This window comes from Hypomesus nipponensis, chromosome 12 (genome assembly GCF_054491055.1).
Source record: "Hypomesus nipponensis isolate SF chromosome 12, ASM5449105v1, whole genome shotgun sequence".
NCBI classification, from domain to species: Eukaryota; Metazoa; Chordata; class Actinopteri; order Osmeriformes; family Osmeridae; genus Hypomesus; species Hypomesus nipponensis.
Genome location: NC_140372.1, coordinates 11092503 through 11113003, shown reverse-complemented (window position 1 = coordinate 11113003; position 20501 = coordinate 11092503). Strand labels below are relative to the sequence as shown.

General features: G+C 49.1%; 2 protein-coding genes and 1 long non-coding RNA gene across 4 annotated transcripts; 1 reads left to right on the top strand and 2 right to left on the bottom strand.

Moving 5' to 3' along the window:
• Positions 1 to 16: 16 nt before the first annotated feature.
• On the bottom strand, positions 17 to 9664 carry gart (phosphoribosylglycinamide formyltransferase). The gene is made up of 22 exons (XM_084667936.1): positions 9526 to 9664; positions 8179 to 8328; positions 7906 to 8001; positions 7540 to 7714; positions 7188 to 7299; positions 6689 to 6757; positions 6236 to 6361; positions 6029 to 6116; positions 5778 to 5863; positions 5538 to 5706; positions 5015 to 5246; positions 4190 to 4284; positions 3712 to 3821; positions 3325 to 3523; positions 2968 to 3219; positions 2655 to 2807; positions 2351 to 2554; positions 1962 to 2120; positions 1669 to 1799; positions 1403 to 1544; positions 1171 to 1286; positions 17 to 773 (listed from the first exon to the last, which is right to left on the bottom strand). The coding sequence occupies exons 2-22, from the start codon at positions 8321 to 8323 to the stop codon at positions 576 to 578; spliced, it is 3057 nt and encodes a 1018-aa protein (XP_084524062.1). The 5' UTR covers positions 8324 to 8328; positions 9526 to 9664; the 3' UTR covers positions 17 to 575.
• A 264-nt stretch (positions 9665 to 9928) lies between these two features.
• Positions 9929 to 12021, bottom strand: LOC146261075 (uncharacterized). Of its 2 annotated transcripts, none has more exons than XM_084668152.1 (5): positions 11865 to 12021; positions 11345 to 11673; positions 10888 to 11154; positions 10634 to 10786; positions 9929 to 10446 (listed from the first exon to the last, which is right to left on the bottom strand). In XM_084668152.1, exons 2-5 carry the CDS (start codon positions 11637 to 11639, stop codon positions 10280 to 10282), a joined length of 882 nt encoding a protein of 293 aa, XP_084524278.1. In that variant the 5' UTR covers positions 11640 to 11673; positions 11865 to 12021; the 3' UTR covers positions 9929 to 10279. The 2 variants fall into 2 exon arrangements, with proteins under 2 accessions (XP_084524278.1, XP_084524279.1); XM_084668153.1 differs by having other exon boundaries at positions 10283 to 10446; positions 10612 to 10786.
• Positions 12022 to 12392: 371 nt separating this feature from the next.
• LOC146261074 (uncharacterized) lies at positions 12393 to 15799 on the top strand. Its single transcript, XR_014724769.1, has 4 exons — positions 12393 to 12670; positions 12855 to 13172; positions 13406 to 13554; positions 15494 to 15799. It is a non-coding gene; the product is annotated as an uncharacterized LOC146261074 (long non-coding RNA).
• Positions 15800 to 20501: the final 4702 nt, after the last annotated feature.

The following is a 20501-nucleotide window of genomic DNA, read 5'->3' as shown; positions in this document are numbered from 1 at the left end:
TAAAACAAATTGACTATTTTAAGTTAACAGTGCAAGTTTTAATGCAAGGACACAAACGTCACATTTCCACATAGCTATTTAGTGTTCCAGTGTAAACAGGCAGAGACCCAATCCACAAAAACCAACCATTACGACTACAATGTTATTCTTACGAGCACAGCACAGCAAAATTGCAGTTGCAGCTGGAATGTATCGATTTGTACAACAATTTGTATGACGTTTTATAACAATACTCCAAATGGGATTTGTGTATATCTATATAAGGGAAAACAGCTTGAAGAAAATAATCATGTTTGGTCCCAGGTGGGCAGACTAACCGCTTTGGATTTGCAAAGCTGTTGAAGCCACCTTGTAAACACTGACAGGTACGGCATCGTTAAATTGTTGTGGTCATCCTTTTGAGGCAGCCTTGGCACAACTACATACAAGCAAAACATTCCATCAAATTCTAAAGCCATTCGCATGCTGTGCAGATTCATCTTGGAACTGGTCGGACCAGAACCACTGGTTCTAATGGCTCAGCTGGTATTCAGGCTAGTGGTCTGTAGGCTGGGGAGGGTAGGGGGTGTTCTGGTCTAGCCCAGGGGGGCTGCGCTCCAGGCGATGCGGCCGTCCTCCCCCAGCCTCACCACCCCTCCAGCCACCAGCTCCAGGGCTGCAGGGAAGGCCCGGTGCTCCGCCTCCCGGATGCGGTCTGATAGGCTCTCCTCGGTGTCACTCACCAGGACGGGCACCGCCTCCTGCACGATGATGGCCCCGGCGTCGACCTCCTCCTGCACACACACACACACGCACACACACAGAATAACAACTCATAGTATTTCGAGGACTTGGTCCTAGGGCCATGTTGGGTGAAAAATGGGTATTCTGTCTCAAATAGTCAGTGCCAGTGCCAATAGGACACAACTAAATGATGACCCATAAGTTGTTATTAAAAGACAAGATAACAGAAAGGCTTAACACTTAAAAGGGGGCTTTGGGCAACATTTGTTTTGGCTGTCCTGTCAAATCTGATAAAGCAGTTTTGCATCTTAGGCCCCAAGCCCTGGATTGGCAATGTAGACTAACATTGTTGCCCATCCACACTAAATGAGTAAGGCTAGTATACCACAGGGCTTCTATGGAGATATCAAGTGGATGTTTCCATGTCGTGATGGGGTCTGTACTTACAGCCACAAAGTGGACGGTGCAGCCAGTGACCCGCGCCCCGGCCTGCAATGCCTGCTTCTGAGCATTCACCCCCTTGAAGGAGGGCAGCAGGGAGGGGTGGATGTTCAGCAGTTTACCTGCATGAAAAAAAGAGACACAAAACAAACACACACACACACACACACAACTATAACATATCTGCAGTTAATGTGGGAGAAATGGCGTGAGGAAGGCCCGCTTCAAACAGTCCCACCGTTCCATTTCTTGACGAAGGTTCCCGTGAGGATCCTCATGAAGCCGGCCAGACACACCACCTCCACCCCAAACTCCTCCAGCACCCGGTCGATGGTGCCGTCAAACTCCGCCCGGCTGCCGTACAGCTTATGATCCACCACCTGACCCGCGGCACAAACCAAAACGTTTCAGCCCAGACCAGACCGGGGAGGAGACGCCGAGGCGCCTGGCCCTGGAGGGGGTGAAGCCCGGGGCAGCGTCCGTCCGGGAGGAGAGACCACCTACCCGGGTTTGGATGGCGGCCAGAGAGGCCCTCTTCAGACCCGGGACCCCGGGCCTGTTGGAGACGACCACCACGATCTCAGCCGAGCTGGAGGGACGCCGGGCCTGCTCCATCAGGGCCTGCAGGTTGGTGCCTGGGGAGCCAAGCGGACACACAGAGACCAGGGGTGAGAACACTCGCCGGACCAAGTCGTCACTGCTCTGGCCTGGGACACGGCGAGACGCAGGCGCGTCGAAACGCAAGCCGAGGGAAGGTCGAAATTGAAACAAGGAGAAACGCGCGCGCGTCCACAGACCTGTGCCGGAGATGAGGACCCCGACTCTGGTCCTCCTGCGGGGGGCGCCGCTGTCGCCGTGGGCCGCCCCGTTCAGCCGCCCCCCCAGGTCTCCGCAGGGCTGGGCTCCGGGCACGCGCAGGCTGGGCGCCAGGTTTCGAACCACCACCGTCTCCGCTCCTTCACACGGGGACACGAGAAACACCCCGACACCAGTTCACATGCAGCGCTACCCACACCAGGCGGGGGACACGAGAAACACCCCGACACCAGTTCACATGCAGCGCTACCCACACCAGGCGGGGGACACGAGCGGTCATTTGAAGCGAAAACAACCCCCCCAAAATCTTATACGATTATAAACTCGTCTTGGTCCAGTGCGTGAGAGCCCGCCGTGTTCCTGGTCTCACCGGGCTGCTTGTGGGAGAGCGAGCCCACGATCCAGGCCTCCTCCTGGGCCTGCAGCTGGCGCAGGACCCTCTGGGCGTCTGGGGGGGACACCACCAGCACGGCACCCAGGCCACAGTTGAAGGTGCGGCCCATCTCCTCCTCGCTCAGACCCCCCTCCTTGTGGAGCCAGGAGAACACGGGGGGGATGTTCCAGCGAGACGCATCTGAACAGAAAACACACACACAGGAAATATATCAATTGTGGATGACAGTTCCGTTGTGGTGAAGGAGAACCATCTCAACCCACACACGCGTGTTCCTCACCGAGGTCGACGGCCAGCCCCTGAGGCAGGACTCGGGGGATGTTCTCCAGCAGCCCGCCCCCGGTGATGTGGGCGTAGGCCTTGACAACCCCGCTGCGCAGGATTGGCAGGAGCAGCCGGCTGTAGATCTTCGTGGGCGTGAGGAGCACGTCGCCTGTCAATTAACACCAAACGTCCAATCAGAGAAGAGGGTTCGGTTTGGGATAAACGGTTGGGAATTACAGCAACCTCGGTAGACTAATAATAACAAAACCATTGATCTTCCTTCAACTACAACCAAGCAGGAGGTCATGAAATCCCCCCCGGTTCCTCACCCATGGTCTCTCCGGCCTTCCCAAAGGGAGCAGGGGAGCGGTGGTCCAGGCCGGCCCGCTCCAGGACCTTGCGGACCAGGCTGAAGCCGTTGCTGTGCACCCCAGAGGAGGCCACCCCCAGCAGCAGGTCCCCCTCGCAGATGTCCCCCAGCCTGGGCAGCAGGGAGGCCCGCTCCACGGCGCCCACGCAGAACCCCGCCAGGTCGTACTCCCCCGGGCCGTAGGCGCCCGGCATCTCTGCCGTCTCTCCGCCTGGGCACACACACACGATCAGTTCAGTCCGATGTTGGCACACAGCCAGTTATCGACCCCACGTGTCAGGAGCGGAGGACCCCCCCGTCCGCGGGCGTGGCTCACCCAGCAGGGCGCAGCCCGCCGTCTCGCATGCCCCGGCGATGCCTCGGATGACGGAGGAGGCCACGGCCACGTCCAGGCGCCCGCAGGAGAAGTAGTCCAGGAAGAAGAGCGGCTCGGCCCCCTGGGCCAGCACGTCGTTCACACACATGGCCACCAGGTCCTGGCCCAAGGTGCCGTGCTGCTCGCACGCCTGGGCGAGCTACGGAGGGGGAGAGAGAGAGGACGCAGCCACGTGACTTCCTCCCCTCGCCAGTTCGTCCTCCTCTCACTTATCCATCCATGTATCTATACACCTATACGCCTTTGTGCAGTATCTATTTTTCCATGTGCTCACGTGTCCGAATCCATCCATCTATGTATCTATCCATCCAGGCATGTTCTCCTCACCTTGAGCTTGGTCCCCACGCCGTCCGTCCCGGACACCAGGATGGGGTCAGAGAAGCCTGCCGCCTTCAGGTCAAACAGCCCCGCAAAGCCCCCCAGCTCAGCGTTGCACCCTGGTGGACAGGAGGAGAAACCGCGACGTCTGAGCACCCGGGAATTCAATGATATTCATTTCAGCCCACAGACTGTAAATACTGTTGGTGTACATATTCTCACTATGCGTCAATGTTTTGGTGTGTCTACAGAAATCGAATCAGGACTTCCTCTGTTCCTAGTCTCCAATAGTTTCTATGGACACTTGAAAATGTCTGCCTCTACAATAAATCTCCAGCCAGTAACCCAATTACCTTGAAACCAAGATAAGTGGACAAGACAAATAACCCAATTTTGCTCTCCCCAACCGAGGGATTTCGCTGACAGTCCACTAGAGAGGAATGATTCAGCTAAATAGACAAAGATGTCTTCCCTCACAGGAAGTTACCTGAGCGAGAGGTGGCCTTGGCCATGGGTTTGATCAGGTCCACTAGCCTGTTGCCTGCGGCAATGTCCACTCCGCTTTCCTTATAGGTCAGTCCTCTGGTGGAGACAGTACAGGTCAAAGGTCAACAACTGCCAATCAGTGTTGATATGAACAGACCAGTTATCTTGGATTACTTTGGAATGTAAGCACTCAACATAAAAGAATACTCCCGTATGTATTCACAAGTATGTTCACAAAACTTCAATCAAGACAATGGTAAAGCAGGAATATGTTAAAATGTTCTTTATTAGAAAACTCATTGCTACACTGGAAATATGAACTTTGACAGGTCTGCAAACGCCTTTGTAAGCAGAGATTTGTTAAAACGTTTTTAACAAATCCAAAGCCCATATTTGGTTTCTTATATACTACAACACTAATCTGGCAGAAAAACTAAAAAGCAGACGCCATGTTGTCACCATCTCCAAGGCAACCGCTTGCTGCTAGGTCCCTAAAAACCGTTTGCAGGCCTCTGCGAACTTCCACGAGTCTGCAAACGGTTTTGCGGACTATGCATTTCTCTGGACCAATAAGGACAGCGTATAGGTCTAATTATAATAATAGTATATAAAGAAACCGTTTTAGACTGTCACTACTGAATCGAGACACCACAAAGCACATGAATGTCCAACAGACCTCGTGACTAACTAGCATTGACCTTGGGTTAACCTTTAAACCGTACTTAGAAATGATAAGCACAGCCAGCTCACTCGAGGCAGGCTCTCCGTAACATGACGTCGAGTGTTTCCATGCCCTTCTCTGTGTCCGGCCTGCGTTCACACGCACCTGTGTCGGGCCAGGTGGCCGATGGCTCTGTGGCCGATGTCACGGCGATAGACGGCGCCGGCGAACCCCACGGCAGCCACGCCCTGATTGGCCGCGTGCAGGGCCGTCTCCAGGGACGAGCGCACGGCGGTGACAGTCAGGACGCGGCCCCCGCTGGACACCAGGAGGCCGTGGCGGAGGGCGGTGCCGGCGTGGAACAGCTGCACGCCCAGCTCCTCCAGCTGAGACAGGCCTGCGACACACACACAGACGGCCGTGTGGGAGGACGACAGGCAGCCATCTTGGCAACAGTACCTTTATATTTACTCAGAGCACAGGCTTTTATCCAAATTGACGTACAAACAGCGCATTTAAAATTGGCAGGGGGCGCGTGGGACTCAAACCCATGACACGGTGTCCACCCTGCGCAGCATTGCAGGATGGAACCGGACTTCTTTGGGGCTGAGAGGGATACCCTTATGGGCTGGCAGCTCGCTAGTAGCCTGGGTGAGGGGCTCGTGACGGAGGTTGGTCGGCCCCATACCAGTGATCTCAACGCCTGTCTTGTAGGAGCCCGGGTATCCCGCGCTGGCCATGACCACGGTGACCGCCGAGCTGTCCTCCTGCCAAAGGGGGGCGCTGGAGGCCAGGCGGCCCTGCAGGGTGCTCTGGAGCACCTCGTACAGGTCGCTCTTCAGCAGCGGCATCAGGACCTGCCACCACATGGGAGACTTAGGACCTCCGGGTACAAGAACACACACACACACACACAGAGTTCACGGACCTGACATTCGGGGTCTCCAAAGCGACAGTTGTACTCCAGAACCTTTGGGCCCTGCTTGGTTAGCATCAGGCCTGCATACAGCACACCTGAGAGAGAGAGACAGAGAGAGATTGCGAGAGAGAGCACCAGACAAGGCATCCATGAAGTACAGAGACAAGAGAGAGGAAGGAGCAACTGCATCACCCCATCTGTGTGTGTGTGTGTGTGTGAGTGTGTGTGTGTGTGTGTGGGGTCGGTTCGCCCTCACTTACCCACATAGGGGGCGCCCTCCTCCTTCATCCCGTCCACAGTCCTCTGCAGGACAGCTTCCCTGATCTCCAGCAGCATCTCCTCAGACACCTGGAGGAGGAAGGGGCAGACGGACCCAGACACACAGCCTGCGTTTAGCGGGACGCGAGCCAGCGGCCCTGTCACGAGGGGAAGTGATCTGTGGAGGAGGAACACAGAGCGATGTGTACCTGAGGGGTGGGGCAGTAGGCCCCCATGCCCCCTGTGTTCGGCCCCTGGTCGCCGTCCTGCAGTCGCTTGTGGTCCTGGGCCGGGGGCATGGGTGACACGGTGGTGCCGTCGCTGAAGCAGAGGCACTGCAGGAGCCGACCACATCAACACATTAGCCCTCTGTGACACGCCGTGTTGGAACGGAACTTACGAAAGCATGTGTGCGGATTGTTTTGATCCTCGGAACGTCCCCACGTTCTGAGCTGAAAGGGATCATTCTAATGGCCCTCGCTAGCAGCCGATGAGAGGTAAAGAGATGTCATTTGTAGAAGGAAGGAATATTTCCTTCCTGCAAGTGCACTTGACGGGAAAGGGGGAGGCGAGAGGGAAGAAAGAGGGGGATTAGAGAGAGCTAGAGAGAGTGAGAGCAGGTGAGAGACAGTGAATGGTTGAGAGAATGTAGAATGACTCACAGACACTTCCTCCCCCTCCAGAAGCTCCTCCACCACCACAGTTTCCCCAGCCGCGCCAAACGCTTTATCCTGCCAAATAGAACACACACGCACACTATCTTCAAACTGGAGATTGATTTGTTGAGTCGGGGAGCTGACAAGTTCTCTCTCTCCCAAATTCCCCACGGAGCGACTTTCCCCGAGCTGAACGTGTTCGTTATGAAGGCGACGTGTGACGAGCAGTCAGATGTCATTCTGGTGACAGTCTGCTTTGGAGGAGACAAACTGGAGTCTTCGAAACAGTTTAGGGGCACAGAGGAAGACACAAGCCCATTTCAGACCCTCTTCCAAAATGACAAACGAGGGGGGAAAAGTGACTGCGCCAGTGAGAGATGGCCATCCTATCTTCCATCTCCTCTAAATGAATACAATAAGGGGAGAGGATGAGAGTGTTACAGTTCCTGTCGAAAAGAGAGATGGAGGGAGAGAGAGCGAGAGATGGAGAGAGAGAGGTCCGTACCTTCATGATTTCCAGCACGGCTCGGCAGGCCTCGTCCTGGTCTCGGGCCACGATGACCCCCTTCCCTGCAGCCAGGCCACTGGCCTTCACAACCAGAGCTGGGAAAGTGGCCCTGGGGCACATGACAGGTGGGGGGTCAAAGGGCATGGCTGGCAGCAGTTTTAATACAGAGTTTAAATCCATAATATTAATTGAAATCATTTTTCAGAGAGGGAAAATGGGCAGAAGCATTCTCAAAACCTTTCAACTGCAAAACAAAACAACTTTTTTTTTACCACAACCACCACAATTAAAGTCCTCTACCCCCAAAGCTTTTCACGTGGAAGCCCCCGCCCCCCATTGTGGTACTGACTGGCGGATGTAGCTGCATGCCTCCTGGGCGTCTGAGAAGGAGCTCCAGCGGGCTGTGGGGATGTTGTGGCGGTCCATGAAGGCCTTGGAGAAACTCTTACTGGCCTCTAGCTGGGCAGCCCGCGCAGAGGGGCCGAAACAAGGAACCCCCGCAGCCACCAGGTCATCCACTACACCTGAGGGAGGGAGGGAGGGAAGGAGGGGAGGAGAGCGAGGTAGAGAGAGAGTGATGTAGAGAGAGAGCGAAATACAAGCAGATAGGTTTACCATAATTAAAATTGCTGTTGGTTCGGCAACAGTTTTTTTCCAAACTTGAATAAGACCACTGAATAATGGAAATAGAAGGATGGAGAAAACAAGCACCAACCTGCAGCCAAGGGCACCTCGGGTCCGACCACTACCAAGCCAACATTATGATCCTTACAGAACTGGGCCAGAATGGAGTGGTTGCTCACAGACACCTCTGGAGTCGAGAGGAAGTCAAAGAGAGAGAAAGACAGAGAGGGGGAGGGAGAGAAAGAGAGGGGGAGAAAGAGAGAGAGAGAGAGAGAGAGGGGGGGGGGGGGGGAGAGAGAAATGAGTCATGCAACAATTCTGTGCTCATGTCAATTGGAGGGTCCGTATGAGAGTGCTCACTCACCCGAGTTGGAGATCTTCCCACTGTTGGCGGTGCCTGCGTTCCCCGGAGCCACCAGCACCTGCTGGATGTGTGGGGACTGAGCCAGTTTCCACGCCAGGGCATGCTCCCGCCCACCACTGCCTATCACCAACACCCGCTCCGCCATGGCAACTGTGTGAGGGTCAGGAGGAGGCACCAATCAGACGCACTCCACCCCAACAACACATCTCACACAGACAAGGCCCTCCAGGCCCAAATGTAATATAGAGACGGGATGAAATGGCTTTTAAATTACTTGAATTAATTATTCATAAGGAAGCAATTTAATTGCATGGAAAATGTGACCTACACAGTTTCCACAGTGGTGCAGGGAGTCTGCTTAGTTGTGAAGAATTGGTGACCTTTACCAGAGCCACTGAGCCCAGCTTGCACTTAAATTAGGCCTATCTGGTCATATAAATGTCACATTAGGAACTTGTCCACCCATACAAAAAACATGGTCGCCAATTAGTTGTCATTGTTGCAAGGCCATAGTGGTCTTAGTCAAAGGTGTTAAATTAGCATAAAACAATTGTGAGGTACGACTGCTATGTATTAACATGTATGGGAAACAAGGACAAAATGTGTCTGGGGGACTGTTTGATTGATTTGACCAGATGTAGAAAGACTGACTTTATCGGCTTTTCCCCTAGAACACCAAAATGAAGATAGGTGGAAACCAAAAACTGGATTAGTGGCTATCTATGATTAATGACTAAAAAGTCAAGCTGCTTCAGCAGAATCGCGCTGGCCTCATCAATACAAAAGAATAGACAAACGCAGATCGATAATGCGGAGGAATGCATCTGAAGAACGATACGCGTGGTTTCTAATTACCAGAACCTTTTGCTGTGATTAGAATCACTCACTTGACATGTGACGGGATAAGGAAACCCAATTCGGACTAAACCTTAACAGTCACGCTAGATTATGTATAAACTAAAAGCCGCGGTTTCTTGGGCACTAATGATTTATTATGAAGCTACATAGCTAACTGGCTAAATTAATTAGTCAACTGTTGCTATGCGAGCTGTCAGTATTCAGATGGCTAAAAGTCGAATTTGGGGAAATGTTCACGGAGCCAACTATACAAAAAAACGTTGTTGCGAATTTAATTAAGATGCGGGAATGGTTAGCTAAGAATAACCCATGTTAACAATGTTACTTATGGAGAAATAGTTATCATTCTCATGCACACAACTTGAATTGAAGTTCACTTGAGGCTAGCCAACTTGATGCACGCTCGATAGCTACAACCTTCTGAACTGATATTCTTGGGGAAATGCAGTTGCTTAAAAACAAAACTTAATACAAGTATTCCAAACTTACCTGTGGCTGTTAATGTAACAAAATGAAGTCACAAAGTTGAATGTTGTCAGGCCCTGTACAGATGTTTCCTTCATCCACAGCTGGGGGAGACTGTACTATCTATCTTCACAAGATCCCTGGTCTCAACTCCCAAAACCACGTGGAACTCATCTGAATTAGGGCACTTCGATTTGTTTCGTCGGGCGGCCCGAACTTTGCGCCACATATCTCATCTGCCTAGTTTGCCAAATTAAGAACCCATGCATGCCATACCCATGGCAATGACCCATAACTAATGCAAATACTTAATGAGATGTTAGATAACATTACCCGTTAGATTTATGAAATTGTAATGAAAGTGTAGCCAAGACAAATTTAATGTTGGTGTTTTACTGGACTTTTCATTGAAATACTAATTAGAAGGTTTATGAAAGCACACGTGGTATTTTATTTAAATCCATAAAACAATGTTCTTTTATTAAAAACCACATAAAAAGGTGTTTCTACAACAGACCACTGTCATATTGACAACTGATAATCGTACTCTGGTTACAGTGTATACAGTACCTACAGTATTCCAGCTAGTTGATCATCATTGCAATGATGCCATCATCATTTAGCTAACATGACAGCAGTCAGAAGCCACAGTAGCGCAGACTGCACCACAAGGATGATTGGAAACGTGGCCCGCTTGAAAACAAACGCTTTAAAACAGACCACACACTAAAACAGCTGCGTCTAATCTTCAAGTGCCTTAGGTGGAACGGCTTTCCAGTCACAACAAAGGGAGATCGGGGGTGTGGAGAAGCTCCTGTCCAAGGGCGGAACTTCGGAGGGCGAACAAGGTGACCCCTGAGCTGTACGCTGCAGGGATGCTGACGTGGGTCATCCTGGGCTGAGTGTCACAGTGGTCTTCCTCACAGGTCATCTGCTTCACCTGGCCTACGGTGGAAGGAAATGTGGCAGGTGACAATGCACTTGTACGCCAAAGACACTGTGACTGTCTGTTTGACTATGAGATATACTGGTAATGTAACACACACAAACAAACAAACAAACTCAAAATGGCCCAAGGCTACACAGAACAATCTGTACCAATGGAAGCACCTGCCGCTGCACAAAATCTCACCCTCCACGTCCATCGTTCTCCAGCGTGGGTCACACTGGCCTTCTGATATGCTGGACAGGAGGGTGTCAGCTGTCAGTCTCTGCATGACGTCCTCCCGACGAATCAGCAACACCGATTCACTGCAGATTCGCTGATGCACCTCCCTCTCACTCACTAACAGAGAACACGGAAGCGGGCTTCAAGCAAAGAAAAACTGCATCGGGAAACGGCAGTGAGTAACGACAGAGCGAGGACGCGTACGGACATGGACTCACCCACATCTAATGGATTGGTCATGTAGACAGCATTGGGTCCAACCCCAAATATGAGCTGGTGATGCCAGGCGTCTGGGATCTCTTCCCCCTCAGGCACGGCCTTCTGCATGTTCATGGTGGCCACAGGGACAGCTCCCCTGCGGATCCACTGTGCCAGCCAGGGCACGAGCCTCACCCTCCGGCGGGGGTGGAGGTGGTAGAACCTACCCATGACACAGCCTCCGCTGGCTTCCTCTGCCCCCTCGATCAGCTGGGAATGCGTAGCCCCTGGGACGGATGTGAAGAAATGGATGCGTCTACGGCCTACGCTAAAGTCCGATTTGAATGCACTAACACAAGGGGCGCACACACACACACAAACCTCCTCCTGTGTCAATTCAATATCCAGAGTGTGTGAGTGAGTTTGTAGTGGGTGTGTGTGTGTGTGTGTGTGCAGAGAAGTTGATAGAGGCAGTACCCGCTTGGCTCCTGGAGTGCAGGTAGTCTGGCAGCGGGGCCTCGTTCCTTCTCAGACACGTCCTCACACACCGGTCAGCTGTCTCAGGCGGCACAGTGCAGCCCAGGGCCTGTAGCACATCTACCACAGCAGTGGCTCCGCATGCCGACGCTCCGATCTGCAGGGTCTGCCTCTCAACAGCCTCCTGGACTGACCACAACATGGCCCCCATCTCCTCGTTTCCCTCCTCATGTCTACCCGGAGACGGGGACACACCAGCGTCTCCACACTCTCTACGAGCTAGCGCGTCTTCCATTTATTGGCAGGTCAGAACCCAGTCATGTAGAGTACTGAGACAGACAGTTGGCAAAACAGGCACACTTTAAGTTCGTAATTAAAAGGGTTGTGACAGATATTTGCTACAGTGAGACCTGTGAGGGTGCATGTCGGTCTGGCTATTTACTATGAGAGTAATTCAGACGGGCGGTGGGTTGGAAATAAACAGTCACGTTTGTTATTAGCATGGCGTACTGACACTCACCGTGAATACTTGCACGCATTAACGTGTTAGCTAATTTGCTTTCTTTAGTTCGTCCAATGTTCTACATGTTAACACTGTTGCGACACTGTTGGAAACATGAAAATATATTTATTTATAGCTCACAGTGAACGAACAGACGATAATTCCGGTTGTAATGCACACCATATTCGATTGGACGAGGGAAATTGGCTCTGCAGCCAATAGAAACACAACATACACAGCATTTAAAGGGGTAGTTACAGCAAAATAATCTACCAAGTTTCAATGATAAGACTAAAAGCATTGAGATTTTTCATCACTTCTCTTTAAAAGTGAAAGACAGATGAAAGGTATAAGAAACACACTCGAAAATGTTTAATGTGATAATAGTATGATTTTACATATCCATTACAGTGATCAAGATCTCAGATTAATTAAACATGTTTTGATTAATGTCTAATCAGAACTGACAACGTGAACTGAACGTTTTACGACCAACCGTATATCCGCGTGACGTTTCAGCAACACTAATAACTTTCTGCCGTGTAACTTTCATTTTTGCAGTTGAGCAGGAGAAAGCTTTCGAGTACGTCAATTTGAAGACAATTTTTTATCTTCCAACACGATGGTCACCTACAACTAGTTTCGGGTGGAGTCGACAGATTTATTGATTTTTTTTAAATTAGGCAACATTTTTACCGTAATGTTTTAGTGGAGAAAATCCATTCACTTTTAACGAATGTGTTATTTTGACTTTACACCTCTCATGCTTTCCAAAAGCACTGTCTTTTGGACAAGCCTGTTGTGTCTCTCGGTGTCTCCAGCTGGTAAGTCCTTAACTTGATTATGAAAGCTAAAATTCTATAAATATAATTGGTTTTATCTCAACCGTGTGTCCACACAAGGGTGTTGAATGCTTTCAGGGGTGACATGACTAGATTCCTGTAGACTAGGTTTTAGTGCTCGGATAACATTTATTTCATTTAATGTGATTTTAATGTACACCCACAGAATGTCTGACCACAACTATGACTGCCTACATTGGTGAATCAGTGCTCTTCAATGTGTCCTGCTCTCCAAGTGAACAACCATACATCTCTGTCTGGCAGAGGGATGGAACTGTTGTCTATAACTTCGGATCCAAAGCATTTCCTGATCCCCATTGCAATGACAGGACTCAGATGTTTCTGGAAAAGCATAAACAAAATTGCTCCCTGGTCATAACTAACATATTGCTTTCAGATGAAGGAAAATACAAATTATATTACAAACGTACTGAGGCAGATTACATGATCAGCCCTGAATTTGGTCTCAAGGTTCTGTCTCCTGGTAAGTTCTGATTAAAAGCTTATCTCTCTCTCTTGAAAACACCCTAATCAAATATATAATGATGAGAAGCCTTTAAACTACACTCTTAACATTTCGCAACATTCATAAAACTGTTTTTGTTGCCAAAGTGGGAGACCGTTGAACCTAGTTTCGAGCTATTTGTGTTAAGGGACCACCCTTGATTAGGATTTGATGGGAACATTAATAGTCACAGGACTGTATGTGGTTTCTAGCCTCAGCAGTCACCAGTAATAATAATCAGAAGACGCTTCCTCCTGAAGCAGCGCCCATCATTGGTCCTGTTGTTGGTGCCATGGCCACTCTGCTAGGATTGGCAATGGTATTACTGTTAACACGAAGGAGGTGTCACCACCAGCAAATGGTAAAAGCATATTTGACAAACAATTTTAATTATAAACTCCTCAAAAAAAGTTCGGAAACGTGATTTCGGTCGATTATTCCTCCCCTTTAATAATACCAATTGGTATTGTATTTTATATTGTGGAAAGCCTGATTAGTCACCTTTACAACGAGGTACAACTTGTGAGGATCGTGCATTCGTGGAATGAGCAACACAGCTAACCGTGCTACTGAGGTCCCTGACAGTGTAAAATGAATAATGTGTAAAAATTGCCAATATGTGTTGTTTTTTCCTTATTACTACCCACGATCTGTCAATCACCCTGGGATCTGCAACGGTGACCCCTTCATCCTCTGCCAGGAACCTTGGGGTTACCATGGATGACGAGCTCTCCCTCACGGCCCACATTGCTGCAGTCTCCCGGTCGTGTAGATTCACCCTCTATAACATCCGAAAGATCAGGATATACCTGTCTGAGCACTGCACCCAGCTGCTAGTCCAAGCACTGGTCCTCTCCAAGTTGGACTACTGCGACTTGCTGCTCGCTGGTCTCCCAGCATGTGCAACCCGCCCTCTTCAGAGGATTCAGAACGCAGCGGCCCGCCTGGTCTACAATCTACCCAGATGCTCCCATGTTACCCTGCTCCTCATCTCCCTCCACTGGCTACCCATCACGGCTCGCATCAGATTCAAGACCCTGGTACTGACCTTCCGAGCAGTGAACGGGACTGCACCCGACTACATCAAGTCTCTCCTGCAGCCTTACACCCCCACCCGTCACCTACGGTCTCCTTCAGACAACTGCCTGGTGGTCCCACCGCTCAAGACCGCCCGGTCCCAACACAAACTCTTCTCCTGTCTGGCCCCCCAATGGTGGAACCAGCTCCCCACCTCCATCAGGGACACTGACTGTCTCCCACCTTCATGAAAAGGCTCAAGACGCACTTGTTCCGGGAGTACAACGGCACTTAGGAATGCTTGCTTGATTGGACCTGATGTTAGTTTCCTCCAGGATCACAACGACTCTTATTGAGAGACTTGTTGCTCTTGTAGGTCAGTTATAACAAAGTTAACTCTTGAACTCTTGTACTTGCTGTGAAATATTTTACTGTTGATTGTTCTTCTACAGGTACAGTCTTGCACTTTTTGGGGTTCATGTTGTTTTCATTTGTACCTTGTATAACTGCATGCTCTTATGGGTCTTCCCTTTGGCACTTGTTTAGTATTTCACAATGTATGCTTCATGTTTTGGCTGCTTGTAGTGTTTGGGACTACCTTGTTGTTATGATCAGTGACCTATGCTCTTTTGTAAAGTTCTCGGTTGGAAGTCGCTTTGGAATAAAGCGTCTGCTAAATGCATAAATGTATATGTTCTATGGGAGAGTGCAATTATCCAATCTACCAAGCAACTCAAAACGAGAGTGAATACCAACAGAAGAATATTGCAGGGGATTTTGGCACATTTATTTGGGCCGCTACCCACACGGTTAGCTGTGTTGCTCATTCCACGAATGCACGATCCTTACAAGTTGTACCTCGTTGTAAAGGTGACTAATCAGGCTTTCCAACGATATAAAATACAATACCATTTGGTATTATTGAAGGGGAGGAATAAATGACAGAAGTAACGTTTCTAAACTTTTTGAGGAGTTTATGATAGGGTTCATTTATCTCTGTTACAGTACAGTACTGTCCACCAGTGAGTTCAATCGAATCATCAAATCAGATCTAATGTTTATGTAGAAATAATTGTGTGTTGATAGCACAAGAATTGTCAAGTCAGTACCATATCTTTCGTATGATTCATGCAACCCTTCTGTGAGAGCACACAGGACACTACATGTACTCTATCTCCCCAAGTAGGAGATAGTGGCCATTAAAACTTTTGATCAGGTTTGCTCTCCTGTTTTGAGTTGTGCTGCTCTTTGTTGTTTATTTGAATGAACCGGTCTCGGAGCAGATAAGGATGCAGCCTGTGCCACTCCAACCAACCGACCAGAACCAAGACAACATGGCTGGTCATCACGTCTAGATCCTGAAACACATTTGCACACACTCATGCATGCACACACACGCACATATGCATGCACACACACACAAACTCACACAGAAACAAATATTGATCTTCATGAAAGATGTGAAATCCCTGAGAAATCATCTTTTTTATAACATAACTGTCATAATTCAATATCAATATGCACGGTGATGTTCATTTCTCTTTTATATACATTGCATTTCCAAACTGTGATTTAGTTCAATCTGTACACTATAACTGTAATCCCTAAAGGGGTTTAAAAGACATAATAAATCATGTGTTTTATATCAATATGATTTATGAATTACTTATATATCCATGAGCAGTACTTGAATTACTGAAACTGTGACCTCTATTTGATAAGTCCTCAAGTATTTAGAAAGTCTACACTATACAGTTTGGTGTGCATCTGGGAGCAGGCATAGATAAAGATTCACAGTAGTTTCAGAATGGTGTTGGGTAATACTATTGCAACTGTTTTTTTTTTTAAGAGTAAGTCAAAGGTATGTCACACCGCACAAAAATGTTTCCAGACTCAAGGCAGGTTAAAGCCTGAGGGGATTTCCTTGTAAAATGCAATTTCTTATTATGGGGAGAACTATTCATCCTGCAGAGGTCAGTATCGCTCCACCCAAAACCACTAAGATGCCGTGTCTTCATTGTTAAAGCTGTAAAAAAATATATATCCACATGGTCCCCAAACCCCCACCAGACTCATACAGTCCTGGTCTACACATCTTAGCCATGCTGGTAGGGAGACCCGTGCTGTCTACAGCAAAGCATCGTGGATAAAGTAGTCCCACATTAGCGTGCAGACCAGTGCCTGATCCCTACCCTACGCAGCTCCACCCCTACAGGCTTGCATCATTCCTCTCCCAGGGTGTATCGGTGTCCTCCAAAGTGCGACAAGGAGGCCTGCATTCTGACAGAGGCCACGGATGACTTTGCTAAGCACACCGCCAACACATGCCTGTCAGACGGGTTGAAGAGGGGGGCAGGGGGGACCTGACACCTGTGTGATCTCCAGGATCCGAAGAGGGACCAGGAGGAGACTCTGGCTGTCTGACAAGCCTGGCCTCCTAGTCGGGGCGCTAACCGCCCCGTTCATGTGTGAGCGTTTTAATGGAAGCACAGCTAAGGGGAGTGTCGGCAATACCTTCATGAGTGTCAGACGGAAGCCATTTTGGTTGGAACCCATCCAGTCACCACAGGTCGAAAAAAAAAGAACTCTCGGATGAGTAGGTAATGAGCGGAAATGGTGTATTCAAAGATCAGGATGTCCCGAAAGCGGGATGATTCCACAGCATTGGTTCATTAGAAGACCTTGCCTCAGCTGAAAAGGAGGCACAGTCGGCCACATTTGTCTTCACCCGCCTTGCCTTGTATGCAAAGAATAAATCTGACAATCCCGTAGCCCCCGTGGACATCCATTTTGAATAATGGCGGAAGCGGAGTCTATTTAAACACTATCTGCATGACCTCTCGGTGAGCAGCTGCTCAGCAGGGAGTGGCAGGATTAACCACTGCCTCTGAGGTAAGCTGACTCATAATAAATCGAGTAACACTTTTTTTTTTTCTCAAATGCCCACAACGGCGCATTAGTATTGAGATGATGAGGTTCCCCTTTGTCGTTTGGCGACTCCGAGTCAGAGAGGCTCACGCGTCCAAAGCGCGCCAGGGGGAATTCAACACGCACGCGGGTTGTTCCCACGACCCCCTCCCTCCCCCCGCAACCCCTCCTTCTCCTCCCTCCATCTCAGCGTGTGCCATTGATATAAAAATTCTCATTCACTATCACAGGCTACCCAGAAACGGCCCGGAGATGATAAGGCGTTTTCATGCGCCACCCTCGATGATCTGGTTTTTGAAAGGCATTGAGTGATTCTACTGGGAGAGAAAGGCAGAGGGATTTGGAAGCTCTCTAAAACGGGAACAGATGATGGGAAGGAAGAAATCTGGTTCTCAGCATTACTTACCGTGCCTACACACAGCTGGAGCCTTAAAGCCGCAGTAGTCTGCCCTCTGCAGTGACTAAATCTTTGAATGTCCTCTTTGAGTTCGAGTATTTAATTGCATTTAATGCAATCTGCATCAGGGTATTTAAAGGGAATCCAAAAATGGTCTACTGGTTCACAACCACTCTGCATCCGCATAATCTGCATTACACATGACTCTAACTCGGTACCGGGAGTGTAGACAACCTTAAAGTTGTGTTTCAATTCAGTTCATGATCATTCTTCTCTCTCTCATGTAATTACCAGTCTCTCAATGGGTTATTGAGTCAACGAAAAAATCAATAAACAGCTCAAACAAATAAGCAGCTATGGATTTCTCTCCGATGATATCTTTTCATCACGTATGTGACAATTAGTCCTCTCTTCATTTTTCTCACATCAGCAAATCCAAAGGGCCTCCTTTTAGTCTACATGTACACTAAAGTTGAATGCTTTAAGTGCTATCGGACAGTTTCATGAGCTCATACAGAGTTTATCTGACATGTTTATCTGTTTACCAGTACAGACCAAGGTTTACAGGACACCCTGTGTGTTTAACACCGAAACAACGTCAAATAAAAACAAGATACTGTATATAAGAAGAGTTACCCTGATGAAATGTACATTCAGTGAGGAATAACGTATATACTTATTTCTATTGACTCTGATGCTGAAAGCTGTTCAGGCTGACAGATTTTTATCGAGCAGCACTAACAAAATACAAAAATGTGTATTTATTGAAGAAACAAAAATGCTCCACCCTATGGTAACTAACAGATCTCAAATTGATTGATTCCACGTAACACTGCTTTAAAGGTAGTTACAGTCTGCTGTAAATAGCCCATTGCAATTTTGCCTAAAAATGTAGAATTGGCATCTGGATTCAGCCTCCATGTGTGCACGTGGTGAGAGTGAATGTGAGTGAATGAGAGTCCTGGAGATAGACGGCCATTTCAAACACCTGCATCAGCCAGGCACCCGTGCATTAGCTCATGATTCCCACAGCAGTAGCTGTCACCACAGATGACTGCTTCCCGGTTTTGACACCAAATGCCATTTTCCTTCGCTACATTTCCCGGCTCCTGCCGCACAACACCGCTGTGCCAATTTAGCCGTCAACCTCTGACATTTAGCAGATTTTCTGCAACCCTGGTTCCCCCCACACACACACACACTCACTCTAACTGCGTGGCATGGAGGGGAGATCAAACCCCGGGTGTTTGAAACAGAGCGTTGCATGTGAGTGGATGAGACGGCCCTCTGTTTGGGGGGGGGGGGCCACGGGGGTGTTTGTCACGCTGCTGTGAGGCACCGGAGACACACAGGAAACAGGACAGGAAAGATGTGGGTGAAAGTTCTCGTTGTGGCCCTGGCTGACTGTCTTTGGTACTGTCTTTGCTTGTGCGCCTGTGTATAAACGGGAACCCTTCAACTCGTGAAATTCTTTTGGTGTCCATAAATGGAACCTCACTGATTGTTTCCTACCTGATGATTGACCAGACCTTTAACTCTTGTTGGTACATGCTCTTTGGTAAACAGGAAATAGGTCGAGGTTGTAGTGTCACCATGATCTATTTGTCATTGTGTCTTTCCAATGACTTTCTTGTTAAGTGTTTATTGTTTCGGAATCAGAGTGATTGGACCTTAAAGACAATCTCTGTCACAGGATGATAGTGTTTGTGTGTGTGTGTGTGTGTGTGTGTGATATGTGTGTCTTCAGAGTCCATCTCCACAACTCATTTCTATGCTAATGGCCCAAAGTGCTTCCGGAAATCTAGCCTAGTCCACGAGGCTGCAGTGCTGACATGAGCTGTCACAGTTTTCCATCTCAGAGTGGAGCGTGTTGGCCGGTTCTTTCCGCGAGGATGCAGGGTTATAGGTAAACTGTCCATGTGATGCATTTTGCTGCAGGGCAGCGGAGGAGCTCCAGTCTGAGGGGCAATGCTTCTCGCTGGTACAGGTATGACAAACGGCTTGGGGGAAGAGTCACCCCTCGTGGGGGAGTGGATGCCAGAGTAATGGAGGGCCTGGAGGAAATGTTCCTCTCGGCTAATGGTGCAGAACCCTGTGCGTCCATTTGTCTCCGGCCCATGCTGAGAACCTGAAGGATCCTTGAGGAAAGAAGGAATATGGTGTCCGGTTGTAGCAATGATTCTAACCAGGGACGGTGGAACAGCCTCCATCATGTAGTGCCTTGGGTCACGTCTTGGAGGTTGATGGTGCTCGCTGCTGACGCTTTGCTGCGGAAAAGAAAAAGGGAATCGTGTTTAATAAACTATTGTGGTTTCGGGGGGGGGAAGAACACAGTGTCATTCCCACACACAAGAGCTCAAACACAGTCAGACGTTACGTTGGCGACCTTGATTTCGTTCATATTTTTTGTGGATAGCTGCTTAGATGACGAGTGCGGGTGTGATCTTGCCCACAGCAGTATCCGTATACTTTCATGCATGCATTCGCTTTGATCAAGAGATTGAGAAAACCACAGTTCCCCGACTGCGGAGAAGTCAACCTCGAACCTCCAGTGAAGTCCTCTGTACAAGCAGATTTATTACACCCCTAGTTATCTAGCCAACAAAGACAGGAGCATATTAAGGGCCAGATAGGTACTCACGTAAGTGATTCAAACACCACAGGCTGTCATATTTTGATCTGTGAGAGACAAATGAAGGGGAAAACCAAGCTTCATGCTCGATGGCAGAATGTGTTTGGCAGCTGATAAAAACAACATTTAAACTACCTTTCATGTTGCTAAGGGAATACAAGGAATCGCTCGGAGTTTCCATGTTTGGCTTTCCAAACGATCTGGTCGGAGGTTGTGAGAGAGACCAAAGAGGAGGAAACAGAATCCGTCAGCTCTGGGGGGGGTTTCATTTCCCATTGAACTGGCTCCAGGAAAAGCAACCCTTGACTTTATAGAATCCATACCTTCAAAGGGG

Bases quoted from the DNA above. Each gene is read 5' to 3' on its own strand.
- gart (XM_084667936.1), bottom strand. From the start codon at position 8,323: ATGGCGGAGCGGGTGTTGGTGATAGGCAGTGGTGGGCGGGAGCATGCC. The intron at 3,524-3,711 runs GTGAGGAGAACA...CCCCCTCCGTAG, and splicing joins GCGTGGGGACCAAGCTCAAG to CTCGCCCAGGCGTGCGAGCA. The intron at 2,555-2,654 runs GTGAGGAACACG...TTTTCTGTTCAG, and splicing joins GGGGCTGGCCGTCGACCTCG to ATGCGTCTCGCTGGAACATC.
- LOC146261075 (XM_084668152.1), bottom strand. From the start codon at position 11,639: ATGGAAGACGCGCTAGCTCGTAGAGAGTGTGGAGACGCTGGTGTGTCC. The intron at 11,155-11,344 runs GTACTGCCTCTA...CATCCGTCCCAG, and splicing joins GCACTCCAGGAGCCAAGCGG to GGGCTACGCATTCCCAGCTG. The intron at 10,447-10,633 runs GTGAGATTTTGT...CTTCCACCGTAG, and splicing joins GAGAACGATGGACGTGGAGG to GCCAGGTGAAGCAGATGACC.